Source organism: Rhea americana, unplaced genomic scaffold, assembly GCF_003343005.1.
Source record: "Rhea americana isolate MKP2758 unplaced genomic scaffold, rheAme1 scaffold_67, whole genome shotgun sequence".
Taxonomy (NCBI): Eukaryota; Metazoa; Chordata; class Aves; order Rheiformes; family Rheidae; genus Rhea; species Rhea americana.
Genome location: NW_028186834.1, coordinates 195,356 through 218,702, shown reverse-complemented (window position 1 = coordinate 218,702; position 23,347 = coordinate 195,356). Strand labels below are relative to the sequence as shown.

The following is a 23,347-nucleotide window of genomic DNA, read 5'->3' as shown; positions in this document are numbered from 1 at the left end:
GCTGTCACAGCACTWACAGACTAGCTGCAGCCTTTCCAGATTCCACAGCAATAAACATAAATTCAGTGCAGCTAAAGAATCAGTCTTCAATGTTTKGAAGAACAATAATTCTGTGATTTAAATTATTTATCATATATTTAACTCTCTTATCTATTTTCAAGATGATATCCTTTTCAATTTTGCTCTTGACTCTGCTTTTCTGGATAAATTATTACCACTAGGTCTGCTATTCATAATACACTACGGATGGTAAAATGTATTTTAAAACAATGATAAAGTTGTACAATTTTGTTTATATCAAAAAACATTATTCGAATAAATGTGTCTAGTACTGTCTATAACCAAAACTTTTATTAAAAGTCTCCTCRCTATTTCCTAAATGATCTGAATTCTTGCATTCAATTGTAAGTAAAGCAAAGACACTGTTCCTGGACAAGTGTACATCATGTAGCAGAACATGACACCAAAGATGTATGAGCTAACTCTGACTGTGCAAAATGGTGCTATTTCACAGACTGTGACTCAAATCCTAGAATATCATGGTATCATATAAAAAGGTCGAGGGGGACTTAAAGCTCAGAGATGGCAGTGCATGGAGGCCACTTAATAATTTTGTTCCAGACTAACATTTTTTATACAGATAAGTAACAGTAAATTTTGTAAACATAAAAACTAAGACTTTTATACTACTCATGCACAGCATTCTGCTGATTCATCTGTTTGTATGAGGTCTGCAGAYAAGATATAGAATGCCATTTCATGGAAGAACATCAATAAAATTGAGTACAATTACTTTGTTGTGAGAAAAATCATATGAGAAAACTACAAGGGAAAAATTCCTTCATTCCTTTCTACTTATTCTTCATCCTTTGCCACAACTACTCTCCTCTTCTTTCCCTACTCAAATAAAAAGAAATGCCCTTCAAAAAAGGCATTTGAATTGGACTCTATTTTGTTAAAACATTTTTCAGCTTAATGTTCATGTTAAATGTTTCATTTCCACTATCACAAGAAAAAAAATAATTAATCACATGTATATGAGAGGGCTACTGAAAAAAAAAAAAAAAGTAGTAACTTAAACTAGGAACCTAGTAGTCTTTCTGTATATTTTTGTAAACCTCTAGTAGATTAAGTATGTACGATTCAGATTTGCTCTGATATGTAGCCATGTCTGCTTTTTGTTGGCTCTTCATGAATTCAGGTATACCACTTCTTTATAAATATTGATTTTAGAGATTTGTTGCATGTTTTTCACTGGAAAAGTTAAAGGAGAGGGAGAGGAAAGGTTGTTCTGCAAAGACACCACTGAGTATTCTAGCCATGTTGGTCATCTTCATCCCATGTTGAAAAATATTAGCTTGAAACTGACTGAAATTATTCTCAGTAGTTTATTTTTCATTTTGCTAAGTAAAGGAATATTTTTTCCTATTTTTTGAGTTGGATAGCACAAGCTTAAAAGAGTGTCTAATATCCTAGCCACATTCAGTTGACTATTTACTGTGTGCAGTGTTAGTCATTGGTCATAGCGATGCAGAAGGGAAAGGGGAGCTTCATCTTCAGGTAACAGCTGCTGCTTTCAGCTGTTTTGTATTTGTGCAGTGAGAGCACCTTTCAGAGCAGTAGGYATCCATTGTGCTCTTAGTATCTTGTGATGGTAGCTAAGGCTGGTTGGGAATTTTCTGACAAAACTCTTCAGTGTTAGGGTGGATGACTTGTGCAAACTGGAACTCTGCAGGAGCCRTAGGTCTTCATTTTATAAGAAAGTATTCTCAGGTCCAGAGTGCAATTTCTGGTGAAAATCTAAAAAAAAAAAGAGCCAGAGAACATGTCAAGTGCCATGTTAAATTATGTACTTTAAACTTATGTGCAACTTTCTGAAATTTTGAGTATCCCCAGCATCAAATTCTTAGTTCTACTGGGATATGGCTGCCCTGTTGAGGATGGTCCACTGTTGTGTATATATATATATATATTTAAATATGTATGGGTTAAAATGTGTGCCAGATTCTTACACTCTGAAATACAGCTGAATACCATGACCATATAGCCTTCTTAGCTGCTGTCTCACTCAGGCAGTAACTTATAATTCTCATAAACCGAAACATCTCTTGCAGGAGAGGCTGAGAGAAGCAAACACTAAAAGTAAAGCTGCAATTATTGTGTTTAAATGTGGTATCATAGAGGATATCAGTATGAATCAGATGGAGAGGTTTGAGTCCATACTTCCCTCCTGCCAGATGATGTTTGTTCACAAGGCTATTGATTCTTCCAAAGCAGAAGAAATAAGGAAGCTATTTATATATATCTTGCTATTTTGAACCTATGTTTTCATTGTATACTCTCCTTTCATCTCTTGTCTTCTTAAAAGGATCATCTCAGTATGAAATAAAAACCACTTGTAAAATTGACTGTGCTGATTGTCAGTGAGGGCCAAGAGTTCTTACTGTTCAGCAATCCAAGCAAATCTGATGGTGAAAAAAAGAGTTCAGAGCAGCTAAGACATCCCTAATCCTTCTTCTTTTGTCTTTTCTTTAAGCACTGGATGTATTTTGGGAGTGGGACTTGTTCTTTCGCTTATGAGTCACAGCAACCAAACAGAATCGCGAGTACATGTTTCTTCTTCACTGCGAAAATTGTGTAACTACCTGGATGGCAGTGAGGACCAAAGCAGATGGGTCCAAGAGGTATGGTCTGTTTAATTACAGATTTTAAATCTTTCTTTCTCTTGGCTTCCACCTTTTAATAGCTCAACTCTTCACTGAAGCTTTATATCCACTGGATGTTTCATGCAGTCTTTGTATTTGAATCCTTGATTTCTGTTTTCTACCCTGTCAGCCTCGTTTTATATTTGTTGAACAAAACAATTTTAGAATAACCAATAATACTGCACAGATATTAACAAACTGCCTGATGAGATATAAAATCATTATTCAGAGTGCTTCTTTAGGATTTTAGCTCATAATGAAATTTGGGCCCTATGTAACTGTGCGTCTAAGTCTTTTGAAAACTGTTGTCACTAACTAATGTGAATCTTGCACTACTGAGTGCTACTACAGCTCTTTTTTCTGTTCTCATTGTAACATTGCTTTGGAGACTTAAACCAAGCTGTGCTAAGTTTGAGCATGCCCTTCAATATATTTTGCCACGCTACTTTAAGTTTTGACTTGGATCCTTGTACCAAGAACTGTACAACCTTGTTGAGATAAAACTTAAAAGCTGACAAAACTGGAGAAATTGATATCAGAAAGCAAGGATGAAAATAAGCAGATATTTGCTGCAGAAACCTCTATCTGGAGTGTGTAAACTCACAGCAGCTGAACAGCTGAGTTTCGTAATACTGTTTTTCTAAGGGATTTAAAAGACACTGATAATGTTCATTTTTTTTTGTTCTTGGTACTGTTCTGAAAACTGTTTTTGGTAATAAATGTATAATTTTATGGAGTTTAATTTTTTTGGCAGTCTGTGTGTAATGGGGATTAGCCTTTTGCTGTTTATGGATCGCATGTTAAAATAACTTACATCCGTGAAATCATTTATCCCTCCCTGAGGATCTCAAGAGTGCTTTATTGAAGTTAAACTGATGTGCAAACTCTGTACAGAGTTCAGTAGAGCAACTGCTGGGATGAAATGCAGCAACTGTTTAACATCAGGAAGTAATTCAAGATGAGAAGCAAAACCTCCCTTTTTTGGTTAAAATCTCCATAAGGAATTGCGTACATAATTGTAGCGGTAAAATTTGGCCATGACCTTTTGATGAATATTACTATATTTGAAGTGCACTAGAGGTTCTTTCAGAGCAATAAATAGTTGGGGTRCTATCCTGTACTTGGGAGAACTTTGGCCTGCTGCAGTGAGAAGTCCAATATGGGCATTATTTCTTCCAAAACAAGTTGTTGGCAATCCCACCCAGGAGTTACAGGCATCTTAAATTCCATTACAATCATACCCGGTTCTATACTTCAGTTTTGTGCAAATGAGGTTAGGTAGTTGGCAAATGAGGTTAAGTAGTTGGCACAGTTGTCCTAGTGAAGATTCAGACTTTATTTCCTTACCTTCCATGTCTGAGGGTGAAGAACATGAACATTGTGAATGATTCTGCCTGAGGATGTGAGCCTAGTCCCATACATTGTGTGTGGGAGACTGTTCTACTACATGCTCCTCTTCTGTCCTTATAGGCCTGCTGGTARCATTGATGGGATCACAGCATGCTATGTATGCTCATATAGGTAATGATCAGATACTCATGCTGAGAAAAATAACAGCATTTCTGTGGAAGGTCAATATCTTGCCCTCAGCCAACAAAACCAGAAGTACTTCTAGGCTTTAGCCATACTTTCCTAATGTCAGAACAGATGAGTCTTTTGGGGGAACAGCAAAAATCTGAAAATATAACCTGAAGATGGCGTGTCTTTTTTATTATACTAGCACATAGATGCATGGCTTATAAAACTTGTACTCTCAGCAGGCTGCCTTTCCCATAGATTAATTTTCTTGTTCAAGTGTGTTATTATGTGTTTTTTTATAAATTCTCTTCTACATATTATCCATGATTCTGGTGAGACGGTAAAACCAGCATCCCTTTTACTACTGGTGGAGTGTCAAATGAACAGTGAAGGCCTTACCACTAGCTTACAGGGAGAAAAGGAATGAAGCTTAGAATGATGCTTCTCAGTTTCTGGCACTGAGGAGATGTGTGAGAGCTGTTGCTGAGTGCACGGGTCCTGCCCTCATGGCAGATACTTTGCAGATCACTTCTGGACAGGGAACAGGCAGCAGCAGACAGAAGTACAAAGTTTAGTTCTTACAGCAAACAATTTAGTTTGTATCAATGGCTGCAACATTTTCTCCAGAGAGGCAATAAATACTGTGTGAATGCAGAAGTGACTGTGATGAAAAACAAAAAACTTCAGAGCTGCAGCAGCAAACGCTGCTTTCTATTTGAGGTGAAATTTGAGAATTTATTATGATGTTTTACTGTTGTAGGAACAAGGTGGTATAAAATCTCTCAGAGGAAGTAAAGGTAGCCACCTAAATGACTGTGTGCGTGTGTGTTTGTGAATTTGACCGGACTCTGCATATCAGAATTAAACAATATTGTTTTTCAGGTCCTTGCCTATTCTGTGGCCTGTTCCTGTGTCTCTGCTTTCAGTGTTGGAATCATAGAAGCAGCAGAGGCTGAAGAAGCCATGAACAAGCTGCGAACCTTAGTGGAAAATAATCAGCAGGTCATACTTAGAGTTTGGGTTTTGCTCCAGTTCTGTTTTTCTCCTAAGTGTTTCGTATTGCATATTGTTCTACCCAGTTCATTGCTTGAAGGAAACATATTAATGAGTTTTGAGCACTAACTAACACTTGTGTGTATTATGCATACAGTGCAGTTGCCATGGTGACCATTTATTCCATTGGTAGATTGTCTGTAGCTGAATAGCAAATACCATAGTGTGAAGCAAAAACAGATTTTGTGTATGTTTGATTGCATTTAAAAGAGAAGTTAGTACTTTTGAGTTCATAGGGTCTTTAGTTCCTATGCCTAAATTATTGTTTCTTTTAAAACATTTGTCTTAAGATCTTTTTCTTGGTAGGAAAATACATTTTCTGTGTTTTTCTCAGATTTTACTTTCCCATAGACTTCAGATAGCACATCATATCTACAGATAACAATTTCTTCTGTTTCATCCCTCGGTGTTTTAGGATCACTCTGTAAAAATGACCAAAATAATCTCTGTATTTCAGTGCTTGTTCTCCTTCTTTGTTAAACACTTGTTGGGGGGCGGGAGGGGAGGAGGATGAAAAAAGAAAGAAAAAAAGGAAAAGCACAACCATTTAGAATCAAAGCCACCTATGACAATAGCCATCTGTCTAATATATTTATCCAGAAAATGGCAAGTCAGCTTAAAGTACCTTTGTAACTGCTTTTCATCTTCACATCAGAAAGTCCACTCTAAAATGAGTCTCTGGATATATGTGCCAAAGACTAGTATCTAATTTCAGAAAATCCTATGTTACCTAACATGACCATGTACTTAAAGTGAAAAAACATTCAGTATTTTTGAAAAAGAGTAGATTTACAGGAAGTACTGCCTTGGAAATGTTGTATGTTTGGGGGTTTTTTTTTTTTTTTTTTTTTTTTTTTTTTTTACAGACATCTGGTTTTGCTTTAGCTCTAGGTACAATCGTTCATGGTTTATCAGCTTGTGGTCATGGGAAAGCCGAAGACTTGAGTAACAGGCTAATGCCAGCCTGGATTAAAATTGTACTTGCAGAGGTAAGGGAATTCGTATCTTGGGGACTTTTTGTTTTTTAAATGAATTGTAGAGGCATAATTCTCCTTGCTTCTGCTGGGTAATGCTCGGAAAAGTTTGGACTATCTAAGCATGTTGTTTGATGTTTGGACAGTTTACTAAAATAAAAAACCCTTTTTATTTGKTTGGTTTATAAGAAATACTTGGTCCTCTTGGCCTTTGAGATCTTATTTTGGATAGCTTCACTCATTTAAACAATATTCAAGGATGAAATTCAGATTATTAAATCAAGATGCCTTGTGAAATTAGGTATTACTTAAAAAAATAGACTAAGAGAATTATGATTTTCATATTTCAGCTGTTTATCCTCTTGATTGATTGTTTTATTAAGTAATAATTTGCCCTATTCTGTTTTCATGATCTAGTAATTGCTGTCTATACGCGTAGCCTCTGACTGCATTTGCAGCATTGAGTGCTGCTGAACAGTTCAGAGTAGATTGAGGACACCACTTATCTGTGCTACTGTAACTGACTGGAGTGTGAATTAAGATGTATTCATCTCTTCTGTTTGCTGTTCAGTAGCAATAATTTATCTCATTGCACAAAAAAATTGTGTATGTGAAAACAAACTCTAAAACTTCAAGGTGGGAGCTGAAGATGAGTACAAATAAAAGAAACAGTGTTTCAGAATTTAACTGCATTGGTACATTTTATGCGGAATAGATGTGGCAGAAGAAAGTGCTTTGTCAGGGAGAAATGCATGGTGATTGCAGACTGGGAAGGGGACACGTTCCATATAGATAAAGCCTTTCATTCAGAACGGTGGGAGAAGAAGTGAYCAAGTGTGCAGAAGGCCAACCTGAAAAAGTTGTTGGGCTGGGAGACATAAAGGTGATAGCAGTTACGTTTTAAAGTTGGAACAAAAGCCTTTTCTTGAAAGTAAATAAGTGTGTTGTGCTACAGCTGCTACTCTATGACCTGAATGTTGCATTGATTCTGAATTATACTTTCAGGGTTCTCCAACAATGCAGCGTCTGGCTGCTGTAAATGGGCTAGTTGCACTTGTCGGTTCTGAAGGAGGCATGATACAGGTGAGAATATTAAAGCACATAGTACCTTTGTCTCCCGTAGAAACTGAGTTAAAGATTTGGACTAGAAAGCAAAATGGAATTGCATCCATGCATCCTTATAGCAGTGATTGTATACCAGGGCATTCTATTTATGCAATAGCAAATAGTGTCGGGTCTGCACTGAATGAAGTAGCATTGTGGTGTGAAGTATGAGGTCTATTCCATTTTCCCATTTTGTGGCCTATGTGTGGTGCCATTGGGGAAAAGCTGATGGCACTGTAAGCTTTTTCATTTTATCCTCCTACTTCTCAAAAAAAAAAAAAAAGTACAAATCTAATCTCTACTTTCAGCACTCATTCTGTGTTTTATTGTTTCCTTTTTGCACTTACAAAATTTTCAGAGTACTTTCTTTTTCTCTGGCAGCTGAAATCTGAAAGCATTCAGTCTTCCCAGTTTCAAAGTAAACTCAATGAAGTCATCAGAACCCTTACCCAGGTAAAAGAGTTTTTTCCATTTCCTACTGTGGAGAATGCAATATGGTACTGTAGCACCTTGCACAAACAAGATAGTTCTGTGTAAAGAAGGAGCATAACATCCATGTCCTAGCTTCAGATAAGGCAATGCAGAATTAATTTGAGGCTTGCTGACTGACTGGTGACCTATTGTCTCCACAGATAATCAGTTTTTCAGGACAGATTGGCCTTCAGACAAATGCAGCAGGGCTTTTGGGACACCTTCATATGTCCTGTTTGTCTTCTGCCCAGAGCAGGGCATCTGGTAAGCTGCTATATTATTGCTGATTAAAGAACAAATAGTAGCTCCTAACTAAGAAGGGAGCGAGGGACACATTAGACACTGCAGACTGCACAGTGCAGCTGTATTAAATGTTATGGCAGCTTTCGAATCAGAGAGCTTGTGGACCCATGTGCCTGACCTAAAGGCTGGAACACAAAAGCAGGAATCTGTGTGCTGAGCAGGATGCCTGGCATCTGCTTTTACTTGCGATATCAAAGAAAGATTTTAAGTTCTTCCAGTCAAATTTATTACTTCTGTTTTAGTTCTGTTTAAATCTCCTRGTGTAAATTATAAACGAATTTTAAATTGCATAGACATAGTGTTTGGCATCTAAATTGTCCACTCCAAGCCCTGAGATTAATCTAATAGTTACTTTAGCACTTCCCACTGTTTAAAAAAGCCAACACAGGAAAAACTAGTCAGTAACAGCAAAAAAGAACTAATTCTTCAGAAGAGTATTTTTCTAGAAGAGATTTTTCTGGTTAGCTGAAATCTAATAATAGTATTTGTGCCTTTTTAATTAAGCTGTTTACACAGAAAGAAATTCATATTTTGTTAATACATCCTTACCTTCTGGTGCTGTTTCAGCAGCCACGAAGTGAAATTAAAGCAGGATTAGACCATTAATGAAATACCAGTGATAGGAGGGAACTAATGAAGTGAAAGCTGTTCACTTCACTATGAATAAATTTGGACTCAGTAACATGAAGTGCTGATAAATTTCTTTATCACAAAGGAATACTCTTAGGAGTTTCTGCTTCTGGATAATTTTAGTAGAGATACTTGAAGTTAGGGAAATATGAAATGTCTGTTCTTGTCTTAAACTTCTGAAGCTCTTGATTTTTAAAGCCTGACTCACACTGGCCTGATACGTGTTAGGAAAATTCTTACAACTAGTTTTGGAGCTGATAAATGAATTTTGTTTTCAGACCTGGCAACTATCACCAAGATTAATATACAGCATGCTTTTTNAAAAAAAAAAAAAAAAAAAGGAAGTGGAAAGGTTAATGCACCTATTAAGAACTTTTAGTGTAATCATTTTAAATCATTTACAGGCCTAGAGTTAGCTCAAACAGGATTCAGTTTGGCCTTTGAATTTACATGTGGGCTGGAAGTCACTATTTATCCTGACAGATTTTAGTGTATACACAGTCTTTTTGTCTTCACAGTTCCTCCAGATTTTAGCTACTTGCCTGAAAACAGCTTTATCAGGGCCGCTATTGACTTTGCAATTGAAGGTGGAAAGAAAGGTAAGAAGAATCAGACTGCAATGTCTCTCTAGGAAAACTGATGTGGTTGTAAAATATGACCCTAACACCTCACTTTTATTTGCTGAAAGAACTTTTCTAGATAGTAATTCGTACTTCACTAGCACAGGATTTAAATATCTAAATATTTCTGCAAAGACTTTTAAAACAAGAAACTGAATTACACTCACAAAGAATGCAGGATGATATAGGGAGGACTTTTTTTTCTGCTGAATGTTTCTGAGTTTTCCATTCTTACCTCTTCCTTCTTTCTGCTCTGCCTGTGGTGATGCATCTTCTCTCCTGTGGGAATGAAAGTCAGATCACTTTAAATGTTTGCAGGTACCCTCAGGAATACTCCATTATCAGGCAAAATTTCTTCTAACTTCCTTTTGTGATACTTGGTTAAATGTTCTATGTATCAGTCAAATGGGTTAGTACTGTATGTGGTAAATGAACATGAACCTGAAGAAAGGATGCTGTCATGACAGCAACACTAGTTAAACTTGTTTTGGAATATAATCTTAATGGAGATAAGGACAGGAGGTTATTCGTTTGTGCAAGTGCATGAACTCAGTGCTGTCCTATTAAGCAGACTTTACTTTTGGAGGCAGTAGGAAGTGCCCATGCCTTGCCTTCAGGAGGACTTTTACTGAGTTAACTCATAGTTGGCTGTTTTAGATGATTTCCTGTATAGGTCTGAATAAATGTTCTCCTACTGCCAAAATGCAAAAATACTTCCCAAGTAAGTGACAGATACCTGTAGTTAATTCATAAACTGCTTCAAGTGAAAGGGACCAGAAAGCTTCTATGTATCAGTAACAAAAATACCTTTGGAAGCAGACCATTAGAATTAGAAAATATAACTATTGATTACAAGTGAGACAGCTAATTCACAGCTACAAACAGAAGAATGCTAAGTGATTTTATAATGTTCTTCAGTTCTTCTGTTTTCACTATAGACTGGTCTTCAGTGCAATATGAAATGGTAAACTATATTCACATTTCTTTCTTGAGCTGTTTAACCAAATATATGTATATAAAATTCAGACTGTGGTTGACTTTTCTATTGCAGGCCCAGAATCTGTCCCAGCTCAGCTAGTGAAAGTAGCTCTGGCACCCATTGCCATAGTTGGAGAAAGTCATCAGTATCCGCCTGTGAACTGGGCATCCATTCTTTCTCCATTGATGAGACTAAACTTTGGTAAGCTTCRTAGATTCTTGCAGATTTTTTTGGTCTTGTCATGAGACTTCCAGACTAATAGAACTTACACTTTCACTGTAGAGCCCACAAATGTTTGCAAATGTTTGCAAGCATGTATTTGCATTAACTCTGTGTAGACATTAATAATAGAGTAGACTAGAGAAGATCAGAGCTAGTAGATTTGGAGCCAAGTTGGAAGTTCCCCAAAATACTGGTGAGTTTGGATCAGATTTTGTACTTGGCATATTACTAAACTGGAAACTAACTGTGTCTTATTTTCAGTACGTATTAAATTCTGGTCCAGTGCCCATATTAGAGAATGCAGGCAATTGTTTCATAAGTTTGAACTTCTCAGTGGTTCATCTAGCTATTGCTAGTCTGAAGTACAGTGCCTACTAAATTACACAGAGTGACAAGGGAACTTTATACCTTATTCCATTATGATCCTGATTTCTCAGTGCTTTCTTCTAGGAGCAGTTTTTCCTTATGTTGAAGAATGGCTTTGATCCTTAAGTATGCTTTTGTGCAGCTTGTATAATATTTCTTTTAGTCAGGATATCTGTTGATATTGATTTGTTTTTTGGGTTTTGTTTTGTTTTGGGTTCTTCTATTTCTTTGTTTTTGTAAGGTTGGAAGGGTTCTCTGGAGATCATCAGGTCCAATCCCCCTGCTCAAGCAGGGTCACCTACAGCATGTTAGACAGGGTTGCATCCATGTGGGCCTTGAATATCTCCAGAGAAGGAGACTCCACAACCTCTCTGGGCAACCTGTGCCAGTGCTCYGTCACTCTCACAGGGAAGAAATTCCCCCTCACGGTCAGGCAGAACTTCGTGTGGTTCAGTTTGTGCCCATTGCTGCTGGTCCTTTTTCATGGCACTATTGAAAGTTTAGTCCCGTCCCCTTGACGTCCGCCCTTCAGGTACTTTTAGACATTGATAAGATCCCCCCCCCTCAGTCTTCTCTTCCCCAGGCTAAAGGGGCCCAGCTCTTGCAGCCGTTCCCCATAGAGCAGGTGCTCCAGCCCTCTGATCATCCTCATAGCCCTACGCTGGACTCTCTCCAGTAGCTCCATGTCTCTCTTGTAGTGGTGAGCCCAGAGCTGGGCACAGTACTCGAGATGAGGCCTCCCCAGGGCTGAGGAGAGGGGCAGGATCACCTCCCTCCACCTGCTGGCAACACTCTTCCCAATGCACCCCAGGASACCATAGGCCTTCCTGGCCACAAGGGCACATTGCTGGCTCATGGTCRRCTTGTCATCCACCAGCACTSCCAGGKCCTTCCCTGYARAGCTGCTCTCCAGAAGGTCAGCCCCCAGCCTGTACTGGTACATGGAGTTAAATCCTCCCTAAGAGCAGGACTCTGCACTTGCCCTTGTTGAACCTCAGGAGATTCCTCTCCACCTAGCTCTCCAGCCTGTCCAGGTCTCTCTGAATGGCAGCACAGTCCTCAGCTCTATCAGCCACTCTTCCCAGCTTGGCAGCATCAGCAGACTTGCTGAGGAGGCACTCTGTCCCCTCATCCAGGTCGTTGATGAAAAAGTTGAACAGGATGGGACCCAGTCCTGATCCCTGGGGGACACCATTAGCCACAGKYCTYCAACTGGACTCCACGCCATTGATGACAACCCTCTGAGCCAGGTTGTCCTTTCAGCCAGTTCTCAATCCACCTCACTCTCCGCTCATCTAACCCACACTTCCTGAGCTTACCTAGGAGGATGTTCTGGGAGACAGTGTCAAAAGCCTTGCTGAAGTCAAGGTACACAACTCTGTTTGTACAGTTTGCTGCTCTCCCCTCATCTACCCAGCCAGTCATTCCATCCAAGAAGGCGATCAGATTGGTTAAGCAGGATTTCCCCTTGGTGAATCCATGCTGGCTACTCCTGATCACCTTCTTTTCGTTCATATGTCTGGAGATGACATCCAGAATGAGCAATTCTACCACCTTCTGTTGATATAAATGTCAGAGTTTCAAACTCCTTTCCTTGCAAACATCTATAAAGTTCAGTTTTGTTTCTCCTGATTTATGTTATTATTATTACTGGTCTTGCACTTTCCCTTACTGCTGGCTAAGTGAGTGCTATTGTATTTGAATTTATTTACTATAAAGCCAGGAAAGGATAGGTTGTTCTTCTATCTTTCTTGTGGTCATTTTATTTATATGGAGTGCCAAGCACTACAAGTCATTGAACAGCTCTATAGGAAATGTATTTTGCTAGATACAAAAAGATTTGTCAACAAATTAAATTTTTTTGCTGATAGTTCAGCTGAAACTTCTGCTGTACTTGGTACTCTTGCAATTGCTTGTAAAGTCTTTTGGAAGAATAAGTAAGAATATCCTATGCTGAGCTGTACAGTCCATGCTGATGCAAATTTGTGTGTGCCCTTATGAATAGCTGAAACTTGTTATACACGTGGGGAATTTTTTTTATTCCTGTTTTTTACTTAGGAGTTTGACTTTTGTAAATCAGGGGAGTTCCAGAGGAAATAGTACCTCAGTTTTGTGTCTACATTTTTACTGACTTTAGACAACACCATAGACTACTTTTTTTTTTAATATGTAATTTCTCTCCATTATTCCTCTGTAGTGTTATAGAAGTTACAGATTTTATTTAGATATGCATACATAAATAGAGACTTCTAGGGTGTGTATGGTAAAAGGGACTTCTAGGGTGTGTATGGTAAAAGGGACTTCTATATGATAAAAGCTTTAAGCAGCATCTGTAGAAATATGAAAGTTAATGTAGTCCTGCTGGGCTAGAACAATTACCCTCTCTTATTTTATAAGTAAAGAATTTCTTCATAGCTTCTATTTTATTCTGCTTCTGTTTTAGGTAATGAGATAAAACATCTCTGCCTTGAACTTGCTGTTACACAGGCTCAGACATCTCAAAACGCTGCAATGCTTTTGGGGATGTGGGTGGCACCTCCCCTTGTCTACAGTCTCAGTGTACGTATGTAAGAAAGTCTGTAGGACCGCAGCACCTCTTTCCTCTGAAGTTCCTCATTTAGAGAGATGTTCAGGATGTCTCACTGAAAAACATTACTATGGCTCAGAATTCTGTAGAAACATTGTTTAACAAATTTCTTAGATTGAAATGGGTTTTCTGCACACTTGGAATTTAAGGCAGATGTAATCTCTGCCTTGTTTTTTATTTAGATCATTGAAGACATTTTTGTGTCTTAAAATAAAAATAAATTAAAAATAAATTTTGTCTCTTGTGATACTGCAGCTCTGCTAACCAAAAGATGTAAGGAAGGCAAAGTATGTAGAGACACAAGGTATCTTTTATTAGACCAGATGATGGACATGGAGAAATGTCCTACTTAACTTTCTGAAAGTTTGCCTGTTTCTTTCAGCTGTGTCATTAAATCTGTTAAAAAGTATTTTCTTCTCCTTGAAAACTTTGCCTAAGTAGATATTTAATAGACTAACCTATAGGAGAGTCAAATTTGGGGTTATTGTCCAATATGAAGTGCAGTTCTATTTATGGAAGTTTAGTACAGGCTTGATGAGGTCTCCTGGATACCGTTTAAAAACTCCCTGAATCCCACAGTACCCTGTACTCTGCAGTTCTGTCAGCTTATATTAACTGAGGAGCCCGTTCATTACACTTCTCAGAAAACCCATTGTGGATTTCTGTGGCCTTTTCCAGTAAAAGTGATTATTTCCTCTTGTAATTTTTAAATCTTTAGCCTTCACAAACACATAAACACTTAGTAAAGTTATTAAGATAAAAGTAATTTTGTAAGGTATCAATAAGGAAAGATTTGATTTCTGAGCCCTTATTTCCCGGTAYAGAGGGATCTGGAGGTCACAGAATGACCTCTAGGTGCAGGGTGTGTTAGTTTTGGATCATTTTAAGATACAGGGTTTTTTTTCTTACCAGAAAAAAAAATACTGAGGGGGTTTTGAGTGCCATATTTCTGTCCTCAGCATTTAAGAGAAAAAGAATATTGCCATATTTCAACTCTTAAATTCAAGCCATTCATCAAAAGAAGAAAGAACTGAGAAGTACTTATGAAAAGATCCATTTCTACCAACTTCAGGTGCTTTTAAAGTGGTGCTTAAGTTGCTTTTTACACTTTCGTCCGTTAAAACAACAGTTGAAGGTCAGCAAAAAGTTAGAATCTGAAACTAAGAGAAAGATGAGCYGTGTGCTTTTAACACAAGAGAAAATTACGAGAGTCCTTGATATGTACTAATATAAATCCTGTAGAGAAAATCATTGGGTTCTCTAGCTACTTGAGAGCAATTTAAAATTTTGTTTTGGTCTGTTGGATGATGAGTGAGACCTCACTGTCTTAAATAGCTTGTATTGAGTATGAGGAACATGATTAAAGAAGCAACAGAGGAATCTAATTATCAGGGCCAAACAGATTTAAGAGAAATGATAATATTTTTATCCAAAAAGTAAGGCAAACCTTATGATTGTAATGCATTGTATTTGTTTTTCAGATGAAAACCCAGAAATACCTTTTCGTGTCTCTTCCCCTGTGGCTGAAACATGTTGCAGAAGACAAACTTCAGTCTTTTACAGAAGTATTTCTGATGCAGCAATTCGAAGGGAAGTACCGCACCAAAAACCCTGAAATTTGCCAGTGTGTTTTAGAGGGTCTCAGCCAGGCAATGAAACTACCAAACCCTGCCCAGTACTGCTGGACCTTTCTGTGCCGGGCTGCTGAGAAAATATTTGAGCTTTTACCAAATGAAATTAAGGTAAGGAATAAGTATGTGGTATAAACGTTCATAGTACTATTACGAATATTTTAACTGGAAATTTTTACTGATTTTGAATTCTGTCTTTTTTCACTCAGCCATCAGATTTGCAACTTGTAGTAGGATGTAAAATTTTAAGTGGAACTAGTTAACATTGCTGTGTAATTTCAGTGTAAGTTGCTTTCAGGTGTTCCTTAGGATATGATTAAGTTGTGAAACTAATGTTATGTGTAGTATTCTCTCATTTGGTTTTCGGTAATGCATTACAAAGTCTTTGTTAATGAACTGGTACTGAAATAAATTTTATTGAAACAGAGGCAGAGAACAGTCAGAAGAATTTTTTTTTCTTTCTAGAGAGAATTCAGCTTCTCGCAGTGCTGTGAAGAAACTGTCTAGTCACAAAAAATACACTGAGAAAGGGCACTTTTAAAAAATTGTCTTTAAAGTCTTTCAGATATAATTATGCCTTTAATTATTAAGTACATTGAAAGAGCAAGTACAGAATTTGTAAAAGAGAATAAATACTTAATCTAATTGCTAGCGTCTTGTTATTCATCATAATCATTAACAAGGTTCCTGGATTCTAATTTTAATGATGAAGAAACTGATAGTATACATACAAACATGCACTCACTTTTCTGTTTCCAGAGGGATGAAGTGGAGATGTATATTGATGTAGCAAAATGCATCTCAGAAATGGCAGATTCAGAGATTGATCGAATCGTCCAGATCTCTAAGGTAGTGACTTCTTACTCCTAAACTCTTATCACCAAATTATGTGAAATAAACCTGCCTTTTTTTTTTAATTTTGAATATTTTAKCTCCTCAAAGCATCGATGAATTTATATACATCATGCTTTTAAGTTATTTTTGGCTCTAAATTACAGGCGTCAGAGAGAAGCAGAAGCAGTTAGGATCTGTGTCCAAAACCATATTTTGGCAGCTGAAGTATTACTGGTCTTAGCTTGGTCAAGTTCAGAAAGGGCTCTGTTAGCAGAATGAGAATGGCATTATATCTTCTAAATCCTAGTCCAGTGATACAAACAGTAGATCATAAGCCTCCTGTATTAATCTAACCACATACTTAAAACTTCATCCTGGTAACTAGCTGAGGTTGAATTAATGAATCCTTGTTTCAGTTAAAAGTGGAAAGTACTCTGACTGAATGCCTTTCCTTTCAGAATTGTTGATTTAATTGCTGCATTTGCATTCACACTCAATGGTTTCTGGTGGACAAGATAACTAACGATGACAGTGGAATATAAAAGCTATCAGTTTCTAACTCACCAGATCAATAATCAGTAGAATTCTTAGCAGTTGAAAAATATTGAAAATACTGAAAAATATTGCATGCTAAGAAAATGATAAGTATGGAAGGACTTGGTGTTTTCAGATTCCCACGCTGTTCTGCTTTTGGACAGATGCATTAGAGAGACCAGGCATTTAAATAGGAAAGGGAAGCTCAATTGGCAGTTTTTAATCAGTTATCTCCTTAATTTGTGTTTTTCACATTGGAAAAGGCAATTTGAGAAGATCTCTGTTGTTACTGCAGTGAACCTGTCTTGCGAGAAGATTTAAGTCTTCAGAATGTCAAACTGGCTCATTTCAATTTAAACAGGAATGTGGAATTTAAAACAATGTGGAAACAAATAAACTATACTGAGTTACACTGTACTGGACCATTCAGAAGCATACAAAATTCAAGTAGTATGTACAGTCTTCTGCGTCACTTTTAATAATCTAGCTTAGAAAAAATGAGCCTACTAGATAGTCAGATATTCGTCCTCTGCTCATAAAGAGGGATGCAGCATTTCCTACTGCTCTCATGGGAGGGGTTTGTTTTAACTTAACTTTTTTTTTATTGCATTTGCAGAACAATATAGAGAAGGCCACCTTCACCAAAATGTATCTGATTTCTCAAGGCAGACTGCCTCTGATGAACTTGAGTGCCTTGATTGATACTGTCGCAAGGTATCACCAGAAAGAATCTATTACATGGATACTCTTACATGGTTTCTATCACACTCGAATTGTAAGCCATGAAAACACAGGTGAGGCCAGGCTTAAAGAAAAATCGGTAGCAACRTGAACAGATATTGGTGGGTCTGAACTGACACTTTTTAAGTAATTTTAAGATAGTCTAACCAAATGGTTTCCAGACTTCTGTGGTTTAGAGACTGCTTTCAACATTTAGAATTTTTTTAAGCTCTTCACATATCAAACATTGCTTTTATGCTTTTTTAAGTTATTTATGGCTCCTTGGATCAGTACAAGGCACTTATCTCAGCCAAGTGGTTCACAGACCACAATTTTGATTAGATCAGTGTCTTTGTTTATTCGGTATGAGAGAGTGTTAAAAATCTACGCAGCATATTAGAGACCAATAGTAGTTGTACAACTTTGCTGTCTTTCGGAGCTAATGTCAGAATTATCGGTGTGTCACACAATAGGCAGAAGTTCCCATGAGACTGATTGAGCCAGGGGAATAGACTGCTCTTCTGAACTCCTTGAGCTGACTTAACATAGGAAACAAATTACCCTTCCTCCTCCCCAACACAGCAGTTAATTATCTKCTGAGTTAATGATCTAGGTTAGCTCAGCTAAGCATCTGATAAGCACTGGAGCTGGTGCAAGAGAAATATAATCACACAGTATGAGGAAGAAACAAGCTCAGGAGGAATGAGATCTCTGTGTTCTCATGGCAGCAGGATCTTAGGCTGATTCAGYTGTTCACAGAATGACAATCTTGAAGCATTTTATTGCAAGTGCTTTAGATGCCAGCTGTAGTTGAAAAACTTCAAACAGCAGGCAGTGAGTTTTGGATGCGTGGAATGAGGTTCATTTGGGTAAAAGAGGAGGTAATATGGAAAAGAGAACATGTAAAGAGTAGCAGCAGAAGGCATTGTGTGAAGGCATGGTTTCAAAGCTGGACATAGTTATTTGTGTGTTGGACAAAGGAGGCAGAATATATCTTGAGCAGCAGAATCTAAATGAAGAGAAAAAGTATTACTAGCTCTGACAGAGACTTCATGAAGCTTGTAAGCCTTGGCTATACTGTGCTGATTCTGTCTGCGTTGTGGGAGGATKTGATCAACACTCCCCACAGCTGTACAGTGCCACCAGTGCTAAAGCCGGRTGAAGAATTAGGGCAAGGACCTTAGTGAAGTTTTAGGAGTTAGAATTCTGTAGTGGTCACATCTGCAGACTGGATTAGTGGGATCTGCAAACTCTCATTATGCAAGATGATTATCTCTTAGCATACCTTTCCAGTGTTTTTAGTGTGTTGCCTACATTACAGGGGAAATTTTAGGTAGTACTGTTCAGTTGCCCCTATGCCTTCTGCCACTGTCAACTGTGAATTAAACACGGTAGGGGTACTGCTGATTGTTGTTCTTCCACAGTGAGTACTTTGTTGCTATAGTGATTCCCTATGCTTCCTTTTTAAAGAAAATTGTACATTCTAGTGTTTAATGTGAAGCAATACTTTTGTTCTTTCAGGTGTGATGAAAAGAATGGACTGGCTTTTGGATCTGATGGGTTATATCAGAAATGTTACGTGTAAATCAACGTCTGTACAAAATGTGGATCTTAAAGAGGTACACGCTGAGAAAATAATTTGCAGCTTTCAAGCAGGAGAAAAACAGTTTCTAATATAACATATCCTGTTTGTCAGCAATTAGTATTATTCCCTATCTTTTAGAAAACTGTCATCTTATCTCCATAGAGAAATTCTTCTCCATTATCTTATAAATGTATGTGTGTTTAAAACTCTTACTTTAAAACAACTATCTCATCTAAATTGTAAGAAGAGTTATAAGCAACCAGAGGAAATCATTGCTTCAAACTTGCTGTATTTAGAACATTTAAAGTTTGAATTCACCAGTWGAATTGTCAAATCAGATCAGAACTCTGCAGCTGCTCTTTCAAAAGGGGTTTGGGAAGTTTTAGGGCACCAATATTGTTCAYTGTTACAGCTGTTCAACCACTTAAATCTTCTGATTCAGGACATAACTGCTTTCTAATTCAAGTAGCAATTTGTTGCATTGCTGCAGTATTTCCCAAGTGATTGTGACACCACAAACTTATCCATCTCTCTAATTTCTCTGAAGAGTCTATTGGCTGTAAAGCTGTATTTACCCATTTAAAGTGAACAGTGGATCAGCCTTAACTAAAAGGTTGATTTTTAGAAGAAACTTCTTTCTTTGTAGATGCTTTAGATTGATTTTGATTTTTAGATTTTTTTTATTGTTTTTGTTGTACCTCAATGCATGAGAGAATATTAAAAACTTTTTAGGTCTTGCTTTTAGAAGGTTAGCTGAGTTTTTGGGTGACAACTCCAGAGTAATATGTTGAAGAATATGCCATCATATGCTTTTCCATATATTATTCAATTAATGAATTGTCTTTAATTAATTATCACTGAGTTAATTAACTGCACTTTGTCATTTTCCATAGACCATAGACTTCCTCCTGTGGCTGTTTGCAGCTTCTGTGGTTGCCTGGGCTGATCATAGTGCACCACTCTTGCTTGGCCTCAGTGCCAACTGGGCACCGTGGAAGCACCAAAGGGACTCACCAGAATTGTCTGAGGATCACATTGGCAAACACACCTTTGGCAGGCTTGCTGTACAAGAGACTCTAACTCTCCTTCCAAACAGCATTACCCTCTTGCTAGCTAAAGAGCCTTGGAAAGAACACACACAGAAGGTAAAATTGCATATAGTGGTTGTAAAGCATTCTGCTCTTAAAGTCAGATCAAGTCTTAGGTCAAACAGTTATTTCTCCTGTATTTGTTGCATTTGACATGTGGTCTTGTTTTTCTTTATCCAYGATTAGACATGACTTGTCTCAGATATATTGTATGTTCTCAAGTAAAATATGTGAGTTGCAAGGAAAAAAGAACATTCCAGTGTTGGGAGTCAAACTCTGAGTGGGCACAGCTGGGAGAGAAGAGCTGGCAGCTGCTGGTAGCAAGATAGTCTTAACTAACTTAAACAGTAAAAAGCAAGTCCTTTGCAGTTGGACATCACCACAGAGGCAATTTATAGCACTCCGAGGTCCTCTTTCCAGCTTGTAATGTGTTATTTTATTTTCAAGCTTATGACAAAAACAAGCCTGGGAATTTGTGCCTTGTTTGATAAATCCACAGTATAGATTGCTTGTGGTTAAGATCTACTAGAACTTATTAGTAAGTCAACAGATTCATAGTTAAATGTTTTGTGTAAACTGGAATCCATTCAGGACTGGCTTGTGCATGCTTGCTGTGCTCAGAGCTCCCACTGCAGCTAGGGTTAGGGTGGGAATGTGGGAGGAATATAGGAGAGGACTGTTCATATGCAAGTGTCTAATTAAGCTTGAGGAAAGCACGTGAGAATACGCCCTTAAAATCATCCGAATAAGTTTGAAATACTGCATTCTCCTCTGGGCAGCATCCACTACTGGAAAACGTGGGGATGGCAGGGGAGAGAAGGGGGAGGAGGAGGCAGAGAGGGAGGGAGGTATCAGAAGAGGGGCAAAGATGATAAAAATGCTGAAGAATTTGCCTTAAAATGTTTGGCCAAGAGAGTGGTTTAAAAAAATCATATTAATAAGTTAATGGTATAAGTAGACAAGATGGAGAAAAATTATTTAATGTGCTTTCTTTATTACAAAGGATTACTGCTGAGGCAATGGGAAGAAACAAGATGTCCCAGAACTAACACTGCGAGAAAGTACAGTGACAGTAAGAGGCACTCTCTGGATATTTCAGGCAGAAGGTTGATTGGCTACTGCTTCTAATTAGATAGTTACTCAGGTTTAATTATAATCAGATGTTGCATATCAAATTGAAAAGAATTTGTGGTGGTTTGATACAAAGGCTATTTTAATTTGGATTTTCTTTTTATTTCCATTTTTAGATTATTGACTGGCTTATCAATATGGCCGAAAGCCCTAAGGAGGTATTATCAAAATCTTCCAAGGACCTGCTGAAAGGTAGAGTATTTTAATTGAGTCCTTATCTTTCTATAACTATTAGTATGGAGAAAAATCTAGTTTTTAAGAGGAGTGTGATGAAGCCATGATATTAGCACATGTAGAAGAGCTATGTACTGTCTTGAGGGGAACCTTCACTGGTCAGATAAGATTCCTATCTGTGACACTTTCTTAAATTCTTTGATATCCAATCTGTTGATTCTCACAATGTACCACTAAAGATCCAAGAAACCTCAAGATACACCTGGTCCTACAAGCCCATTTCCCTGATGGGTCCATCAGTTGCTTTTAAAGTTATCCTTAAAAACAAATGAAACACATTGTTTGGAAACCCTCCAATATTATTATAGGAAATCCTTAACAATTTCTTCAATTGCAGCTGAGGATTGAATGCTGGGGAAAGGCCAAGAGACAATGAAAAGTCTGGTGTAGTGGACTGACAGGAAAAAATAGAGTAATGAGGGCTGTTGACAGGAAGGGTGAAAAGAGATAGAAGTTACCTCATATTTTGAATTGCAGCAATATCCTGTGGCCTTTGCTTGTACCCCATTACTAACCTAGATGTATAGGAYTGTGATACATGAGTAAATTTAAGTGGACACTACTAATATTCCTGAATGAAGTGAGCTTGTGCTATCTCAAGGTATCTCGTTTGAATCACCTGACTTACTGGTCTTAAACATGGTTTCATGAAATCTGGTTATAATGTTCTTTGCATTGCTGAGATACCTAGCCTTGTTTGGAGGACTTGTGATCTTTAGTCATTGTGCTGAGAGCTTCAGACTTCAGATAATTGTGTCTGCTTAATCTCTGGAAAACATAAGTTGAGAACAGCAGAAACAATGAGGGTTTGGAGGGAATCTCCTTTGATGTATTTGTGTGTGTGTGTGTATATATATACACACACACACATATGTGTGTATATGTATATACATATATGCACACGCATATATAGCTACATACATACATTAGTATGTTAAGAATTAATTGGTAGTTGAAAACAAATCAAAGTTTTCCTTGAACTTCTTTTTTTTAAGTGCTAGAGCATCAAATTCGCTCCTGAATGACTTGAATGTGACTGGTTTGAATATGACGTGCCCAAAAGCATGAATCTTTCAAATACTGAATAAATCAATGAATTACAGAGAAGATTTAAGACTTCATATTTTATGATCTTCTCAATGCCTTGGATGACTGCTTATAGGATTCAAGCAGTTGGTTGACCTATACATAATTTCAAGATGAGGGTCTAATCAGCAGATCATAATGTGATATGATTTGAGTGGGAAACATGCCAAAAAACAAGAGAAAAGTCCAGTACAGCCTCACATTTCAGCAGATGTAGAGACTAATATATTTTGTGAACAGTGGAAGCAGCATCTGAAACTCACGGGCTAGCCATGAAAATGTCATGAGAAACTCAGGAGAGGACTGAATCTGTACCTGTGTTAGCAAAATGACTGGGGGGGAATACTTTTGCAACTTCTGCAGTATGAGCTGCACATCCTAATGTGATTTTTCCTTCTTTTCACAGTTACACTTCTGGCCTTGAAATCTCTCTCAGAGTTTAAGAAGAAAGCAGTGTGGACTAAAGCTTATGGGTGGTAGCTTATGTCTTATCCAATGAAGAGAATTGTCCATACTCAAAAGCAAAATCCACACAATACTACTATTYGGGCATCAAGAAAACTAATTTTAAAGATTTCTGCCCACTGGAAAGTTTTTGATTCTCTTTTTGTTATCCACTCTCCTCTTCCCAAAGACTCATAATATTAAAAATCATTTACTTTTCACTAGTAGGGCAATCTCCTCTTACAAACTGTCTTGCATTTGGGCTATGCTGAGTCTAAATGACAAATAAACATTACAGAATTGTTTCAATGACAACTGGAGGGAAATGTTCTTTTAACCCACTGAAGCTTTGTAGGAACAGATGTGGAAAAATAAAATCTTATAAAAATTGTCTGGATGAGGCCTATTTACTGAGGTATGTTTTAGTACAAAAGACTTTAGAAGGAACATTAATTTTTAACTGATAACATTTTTAGCAGTAATAATAGTTGTCTTTAGTAATAAAGACACAGCTTGAATARCAGAAAA

General features: G+C 37.5%; 1 protein-coding gene across 1 annotated transcript; it reads left to right on the top strand.

Annotated features, from left to right (window-relative positions):
- The first annotated feature begins 2,465 nt into the window (after positions 1-2,465).
- Positions 2,466-23,210, top strand: LOC146586626 (focadhesin-like). Its single transcript, XM_085320969.1, has 16 exons — positions 2,466-2,684; positions 5,106-5,225; positions 6,143-6,265; positions 7,256-7,333; positions 7,736-7,807; positions 7,987-8,089; positions 9,277-9,357; positions 10,430-10,558; positions 13,389-13,504; positions 15,014-15,274; positions 15,923-16,012; positions 17,148-17,325; positions 18,773-18,870; positions 19,730-19,981; positions 21,172-21,247; positions 22,782-23,210. Exons 1-16 carry the CDS (start codon positions 2,577-2,579, stop codon positions 22,853-22,855), a joined length of 1,959 nt encoding a protein of 652 aa, XP_085177095.1. The 5' UTR covers positions 2,466-2,576; the 3' UTR covers positions 22,856-23,210.
- Positions 23,211-23,347: the final 137 nt, after the last annotated feature.